The sequence below is a fragment of the Otolemur garnettii genome, unplaced genomic scaffold (assembly GCF_000181295.1).
Source record: "Otolemur garnettii isolate 467f Iridium unplaced genomic scaffold, OtoGar3 scaffold00007, whole genome shotgun sequence".
NCBI lineage: Eukaryota > Metazoa > Chordata > Mammalia > Primates > Galagidae > Otolemur > Otolemur garnettii.
In genome coordinates, this window is record NW_003852402.1 from 18,997,606 (window position 1) to 19,005,851 (window position 8,246).

Below are 8,246 nucleotides of genomic sequence, written 5' to 3' on the forward strand. Positions count from 1 at the left end.
CCCGCCACAATGCCCGGCCATTTTTTGGTTGCAGCCATCATTGTTGTTTGGCGGGCCCGGGCTGGGGATTTGAACCTGCCACCTGAGGTATATGTGGCTGGCGCCTTAGCGGCTTGAGCCACAGGCGCCGAGCCAACAATCTCAAACTCTTAAGCAATTCTCTTGCCTCAGCCTCCCAAGTAGCTGGTGCCCACCACAACACCCAGCTATTTTTTTGTTGTAGTTGTTGTTTGGCAGGCCCAGGCTGGATTCAAACCTGCCAGCTCCAGTGTATGTGGCTGGCACCCTAGCCTCTGAGTTACAGGCACCGAATTTTTTAATTTTTTTAATTTTTTAAAATGGAATTGTCTACCTGTACTCAAAGGCAAACTTCATTAGAGTAAGGATTTTTATCTATTTTGCTCACTGCTTTTTTCTTAACATGATAGCTGGCATATAGTAGGGGCTTAATAAATATTAGTTGATTGGCTAAAAAGAAATATTCAAAAGCAGATGCGGTCTATCAGTGGCTAAAAAGCAAGAGACAGGAAACTGCTGGGAAGTAAATGATCTGAGATCAGTAGCAGAAGCTCATTCTATCTAGAATAGTTGGTTTTCTTTTCCTTTTTTTTTTTTCTTTTTCTTTTTTTGAGAAAAGTCTCACTTTGTCACCCTCAGTAGAGTGTCATGGCATCATAGCTCACAGCAACCTCAAACTCTTGGGTTCAAGTGATCCTCTTGCCTCAGCCTCCCATTCCTGGGAATGCAGGCACCTGCTACAACTGCCAGCTATTTTTAACTATCCCAGAGGTCTATATACAGTTGATGCAGTCTCAGTTCAGGAATTTTACTGTTTTTTGTTTATTTGTTTGTTTTCTTCTTCTTGTTATTCGAGATAGTCTTTACTCTGTTGCCCAGGGTAGAGTGGCTTGGCATCATAACTCACAGCATTCTGAGGTGCTGGCCACCCCAACCAGTTTTTCTGTTTTTAGAGATGGGATCGCACTCTTGCTCAGGCTGGTCTCAAACTCCTGAGCTCAGGCCATCTACCCGCCTCAGCCTCCCAGAGTGCTAGGATTATAGGCATGAGCCACCATACCAGGCCTCTGCTTTTTTTTAAGACTCCTATTGCCCTTGCATAGACTCTGACAGACCACTGCTACTATAAGAGTCATGTAACATAACTTTATGCGTGCTATAGTTGACAGTGAAAAGAAAGTTGAATGGTAACTACTATTCCCTCTCCCTACCGCCTTCTATGCAGCTTAGTAATATTGTTATTAATGTTTTCGGTACTTAATCTGCTTAACCTTCAGCTGATTTAAACATACAGAAAATGAGAAACGTTTTAAAATTCTTTATCTATGTAAATAAATGTTTTCCCAAAGAACATTGATTTATTTTTTATGTCCTTAAAGTGACTATGTTTTTAAACACAAATATAAGTCTTCATTTAATGAAAACAAATAAAAATCAACATTTGTATTTTAGGATTCTCTTTATGTTCAGGATTACAGAAATCAACTCAAACTAGCTTAATGAAAAAGGGAAGTTACAGACTCATAAATAGCTGAGAAATCTAGGTATAAGACAGCATCTGGGCCTTCATGTCATCTGGGGCGGCTAGCCGAGGTTCTTCTCTTTCCCCTCACCTCATTCCATTTTTACTTTCTTGGAGTAATGAACCATGTCTTTCCCTCTCCTGATGAGCTTCCTCTCTGAAGCCAAGGAATACAATCCCCAAAAGGCTTTAATACTACTAGTTTTTCCAACTTACCAGAGAGAGAGCCCTTTCTGTAGTTCATTTCTAGGGAGACATTCTAATCGGCCTTGCTTAGGTAATGTGCCTTCCCTTGATTCCATCTTTCCCAGGGAAGAGCCTCCTGTGATTGGGCAGGCCCAGATTGTGTAACTAAAACAAGGAAGTAGGTAGGGAAGGGTGAGGACAGCCTTCCTCCATTCCCATAATTTTGGGTGTCAAAATCAGCATGTACATGGCATCTGGCATGCTAAAAAGTACTGATTTATATATTCTTAATCCCTTCTTCTGATCCTTTCCTTTCTATATTTTAGCTCATTTTTAGTTGAGATCAACCTAGTAACTTCTTTGAAAAGATTTATTTTAAGATAATTTAGCATTAATGTAAGTTTAAACATAAACTTTAAAATTTTGCTTTTACTGAGAATTTTATTGAGGGTGGTGCCTGTGGCTCAAAGGAGTAGGGCGCCAGCCTCATATGCCGGAGGTGGTGGGTTCAAACCCAGCCCTGGCCAAAAAAACTGCAAAAAAAAAAAAAAAAAAAGGAATTTTATTGATGAGAAAATCAATAAAATGATGTCACAAATCAATAATAGATGAGATTAGACCATTTGGTAGATGCCATAGGTGAAAAGTGGGAAGAAATTATATAAAATGTTAATTTTATAATACACCTAATACATCATGAGTATCCTCCCAACTTTATAGATTTTTCAGTATTTTGCTGATGTATCCTTTTTTTAATAATTTCACTTATATATTTAAAGTAGTTGGAGACTATTATAAAGTCTTAATTTCTAGATTTTCATAGTGAAGCATGTTTCCTTTGAATTTAGAGAAGCTAAATTTCAGTAGTTTAATGTAGTAACCTTTTCAAATATGTCTTAAAACTTCTTTCTAGTAAAACAGCTTAAAATGAATGATTCACACACGTACACCTATATGCATATATCTGGATATGCATAAGAGCTCCAGTTTCTTAATTTTACAATTAATTTTTTTAATAAGCAAAAGGAGTACATTCTAAAATAATATAGCATATAGTAAATATACATACTAGAGATTTTTTGGTTCCATTATAATCATATGAGACCACTGTGATGTGGCCCATCATTGACTGAAACATTATGTGGCACGTGGCTGTATCAAACCATACAACGGGAATTTGTTTGCATTTCTGTCTCCTTGAAGCAGAAGATATTCATTGTTCATCTCTATCCCCAATACCTAACAGTTTCTAGCAATTAGTATAATAAGTGCATCATGATGAAAATACTTTAATAACAATAGGTAATATTTATTTAGTATTACTTTGTGCCAGATATAATTCAATATATTTTACATGTATTAATCTAACTTCATCATTACAGCAATCTAATCAGTTAGTTGGACACACAGTAGTTAAATAACTTCCCCAAACTTGGCCAACAAGTAAGAGACAAGGCTGAGATCTGAAGCCAATCTTGCCCCAGAGCCTGTGTTCTTAACTGCTATGTGATACAATATCCCATGTATCAATAAATAATTATACCAGTGAATTCCATCATTTCACCTAAGCTGCTTTTATCCTTTTCATAAATAGCATTTATTTTAGGGGGCTATATGTATATTATTTTATTTGTTTGAGTTGTCATACTAATATAATTTTAATGTTGTTTTGAAGTAATTCCCTCTGGTAACATATTCCTTTTTAACAAAGTAGAAACAGGCTTGGTACCCATAGCACAGTGATTACGGTGCCAGCCACAAACACTTAGGGTGGGCAGATTCTAACCTGGCCTGGGCCAACTAAACAAAAGCAAACAAAAAATAGCTGGGCATTGTGGTGGGCTCCTGTAGTCCCAGCTACTTGGGAGGCTGAGGCAAGAGAATCTCTTAAGCCCAAGAGCTGAGGTTGCTGTGAGGGTGACCCATGGCACCCTACCCAGGGCAACATAGTGAGACTCTATCTCAAAAAAAAAAAAAAAGTGGATACAGTAAGAAATCAACTATATAGCAAAAGGAAAATTTACTGGAAAAAATGTACCCACTGTTCATGCCTACTACTTCTGGAGTTGTTGCTTCTAACAAAGAATGATGAAGATGATGATCCCAAGTTAGTATTTTAAGCAGATGGAGCATCAATCAAAACCTGGAAGTGTTGTACCCAGCTTTAAAGTCTTACTGTATTTGGTGCACAGAGATCTTCCCGATAGGCATAATCTAAAATTGTTCAGCAGAGCAAATGTATATTGTGTTTGATAGCTGGGGAGCAATGGAAGCATTTCTTTCTGTTTTATAGCATGCCAGATATATTAAAAGATACAGGCCATTATTTTGAATACCTAAAAGTAACTGTTAGATCATATACTGTGTTATTTTATTATTTTAGTAATAGTGATTTCTATTTGTGGCAAAAAAGAGAGTTTTTTTTATGTTATTGTTGTTGTTGAGTTTCCTAAATCTTTAATAAGAATCAAGGAGCCTGAGAGAGAAATAACTGGTGGTTTTTATAAGTTAAGATATAGTAGCTGTATTATTCTTCCTTTTTCTCTTAATTTTCCCCAAAGTATACTTTCCCTGCTTAATTTACTTTCTCAATGAGAATGAAGAAATATAGAATATAAATATATATAAATATAATATAGAAGCTAAGTGATAGTACTACTGTATTGATTAAAGGATTCACTGGCACAAATGCTATTGGGGCTTATCTAGTTGACTGTTTTAATAACACCATTAAAATTTCATTTTGGTTTATTATAGCACGTCTTTGCAAAGACAAAGTTTAACCATTCTCTTGTCTCTTCATTGTGCCTAGGGGATCTTTGAAACAGTATTTTTGCTAACTCATAGTTTTTATATTTATTCTCTAAAGGTAAACCATGTAAGTGAAAACAAACATTAAGAACTTTATTTGACAAGGCACTCTCCTTCCCCACAAAATTCCCATATCGCCTATATCTTTTCATAGCCGTTCTTAAATTCTCTGCAATTGCTAAATTTTTCCCTACAGCTTTCCTGAACATGAAGGTTTTCCTTTTCTTTCCATGCTTTCTTTTCTCTGTACCTCATCTGCACTTCGAGGCTTCAGGGATTTAGCACTGGTCATGCCAGCCTCCACAGACTGCATCTCTGTCTATAGTTGGGTCTCCATGGTAATGAGAACCGAAATTGCTGAAATAGCACACAGAATGAGGACTGGCCTGAGAAAATAGTGCCGTGGCCTCTACAGGAATAGCATTTAATCCCCCTGGTGCCGGAGAGCCAGAGAGAAGCATGCTGTAGTGCAGAGCAGGAGACTGCCTCACTTAAAGACACAGTCTTGACAAATTTATTCGCAGCAATATTCTAAGACTCTAATCTACAGTCTGTAAGTGCTTTTTGCAATTGGACAAAACCTTTAAAGTTTCTTCTTCTCTTTCAGGAGACCAGAAGCTCCAGTGCCTAATGGCAAGAGTGAAAAAACTACAGAAGAAAGTTCAGACAGTGAATCTTCTTTTAGCGACTAAGCTACAATTATACGTGCATGGGTAGCATTCACATTCTATGAGAGCAAGCCTGCATACCAACTTACAGTCATAAAAACATCAAGTGGGCCACATATTACCGACCTTCCTGTATGTTTAAAAAAAATAAATAAAGCATTTATTACCTGCCAGTGTGTCTTGTTACTAAAATAAAAGGCCCTGAAATGAAAAAGAGAATAACCTAAAGAAAGAATTATTAGTGCTATAAACACTTAGATGGAATTTTCAGGGATGCAGTGAACATTTTAAAAAGGAGGTCAATGTGAATTTAGTGATCAATAATAGACTCAATGCAAAGAAGTGAATTTGGCTAAGTAAATTATTGAATTTTTGTGACTATTTTAACATGAAAAGTATTATGTGCATTCATATAAGAATTGTTAAATTTCTAGTAGAAAGTAATACTCGATTGAAATTATCTGTGACAATGTGAAACTTATACATATTTGGACATGGAATTTATTAGAAGCATATTCCACTTGTAACCACTTGACCATTAGTTCAGATATTTTTAAAGTCAGGTATTCTTATAACACAGCCATAACAATAGGGATACATTCTGAGAAATGTGTCATTAAGCAATTTGGTTGTGTAAACACAGAGTGTACTTACACAAACCTAAAGGGTACAGCCTACTTCATACCTAGGCCAGGTGGTCTAGTCTATTGCCTCTGGCTATAAATCTCTACAGCATGTTACTGTACTGAATTCTGTAGGCAGTTATAACAGTGGTAAGTGTTTGTGTATCTAAACAGAAAACGTGTAGTAAAAATGTGTGTGGTATTACAATCTTATGGAACTACTGTCAAAAATGGGGTCCATGATTAACCAAAATATTGTTATGTGGCACATGACTTTATTATTAGATGGAAATTGAATTGAAGATATTATAATGTGGTTCATGAGCAACCATCATTGTCATCAGCCGCTTATTTTTTTATTTTATTTCAGATTAAAATGAGGGTAAAAGTGTTTAGGTTACATTGTTTTCAATTCTAAGGTAAAGTTCAAGTTGCAGTTGAGCCCTTCACCCAGAGCACATGCGGAACACCCTTACATTGTGCATATTAGGTGAGATCCCACCAATTGCTCTCCCTCCTCTCCCCTCCCCTTTTTCCCCTCCCCCCTGCACCTTGCTAGACTATACTTGTGTTTTTTCTTTTGTGCAGATCTGTAGTTGTTTATATATTGGTTTCATATTAGTATTGAGTATATTGGATACTTTTTTTCCCCATTCTTTATCAACTTCTTTGTTATCTAAACAAAAAAAATTAATTTGCACAGGGTTAAAATGTTCTCACTTTACCTCACTAATAATTCTCCATAGTAATTATTTACACACAGTGTAAATACTTATGGGGAAAGATAGATAAATGCATTTGATTAATGATGCTCATCTTAATGTAGGTCACCTGGAAGTAGAAGCTGAGAAAAAGACTGGAGTGTATATAGTTCCTTTTTGAGATTGACCCCAGAAAGCAGAAGTGAAAGAACAGGGAGGGCCGAGGAAGGAAACCACTATAAAGGTATGTTATCAAGGTTACCATCTGGGACTTGAGTATCTTAAGACCTCAAAGTTTCAGAATGTCCCCCCCCACCAAATTGTCCACCTATGGAGCTGGGATCGTTTGTTAACCAGTTTCCATCCCCCATTAGTTGAGAGTTCCCTCTCAGGGGGCATTAACTACCCCTGAACTTCTGGGCTGTGTATTGTGTGGGAAAACATTATCCTCCAACATTTAAGAAGGACCTGGAACAGAAAGAAAACAGCATAACTTATGATTGCAGTGGGGTTTCACCACCAAGAAGGACAAATCTAAGCTCACTTAGAACTGTCTAGTGCAGCTGTGGCTGATATGAGAAGTGGACAAAGGGATGTGATGTTCACACACACACACACACAGAGGTGTTTGCTATTGTTTATCCTTTGACTATTCATAACTGCTTGAGTCCCATGTTAAGTCTACTCTGTCACCAAGTCTCTAAGGTGATGGGCAGCCATAGTCTCTCTAAAACACTGCGCAGGATTAGTTCTGTTGCTGCAACTGAACCCAAGGCCACGAGTGAAGCATCTTCTTTCACCACCCATTTTAGATTTCTCTTGTTCTCTCCCAGAAATTCAGCTGGTTTATATTAGTTGCCGGCAGTGTGAGCCAGACCTTTCTTCCTTAAAGCGTTGCAGGGGTTCTCAAACTTTTTAAACAGGGGGCCAGTTCACTGTCCCTCAGACCGTTGGAGGGCCGAACTGCGGGCCTCGGGGCAAGTCAGCTGCTAAGCAGGACAGGCAGCTGTGGCAAAAACACCCAGCGGGCCGGATAAATGTCCTAGGCGGGCTGTATGCAGCCCACAGGCCATAGTTTAAGGATGCCTGGGTCTTGATTACCTTGCCCTTTTTAAGCTATGGTTATCAGAATTTTCTGTTTGCTATTCACACCAGGCACTGAGGCACCAGGACATGTCCCAGTGAATCACCTGAGTTCCAGACTTATTCTCCTGTTTCATTTTGTCATCACAACCCTAACTCCTATTAATCAACATATTATTAACTCCTTTTTTTTGTCTGTTATCTGATAGGCATGAACAGTCCAAGGGGATCAATTGGCAACAGAAGCTTCAGGTTAGTGAAATCCTCACTGCTCCCTCATGGAAGTGTGCTGCCTCCTGCCCCTGCCCTGTCTGGGAACCAGCATGCTCCACAAAACCTAAGATGGCAGGTATTCATAAGCACAGTTAGGAAAGTGGGTCACTGGAATGGCGGTATGAAGGGCCATTCCTATTTCTATCCTCTTGATTCTTGGACCCATGAATTCTAGCAACTAGGGACAAGGTATTCTGTATTAGCCAGGATTTAGGGCATGTACTATATACCACATCTTGGAGAATAGCATCTCAACCCTACATACAGTGTGTTATCTCTGAGCTGATGCCTGTAATAGGCAATTCCATTGTTCTATTTGGTTGATTTCTTCTACTATATATGGTGGGACCAGTAGATCCAA

At 38.1% G+C, this 8,246-nt stretch overlaps 1 protein-coding gene across 2 annotated transcripts in view; it reads left to right on the forward strand.

The window, feature by feature from the left end:
• Positions 1-5,372, forward strand: part of WASHC3 (WASH complex subunit 3) — a 38,048-nt gene extending 32,676 nt beyond the window's left edge. For both annotated transcript variants that reach the window (XM_003783301.3, XM_012814185.2), the window contains exon 7: positions 5,145-5,372. In XM_003783301.3, coding sequence (XP_003783349.1) covers positions 5,145-5,229 — 85 coding nt within the window. In that variant the 3' untranslated portion in view covers positions 5,230-5,372. The remainder of the gene's footprint in view (positions 1-5,144) is intronic.
• The last annotated feature ends 2,874 nt before the right edge of the window (positions 5,373-8,246 follow it).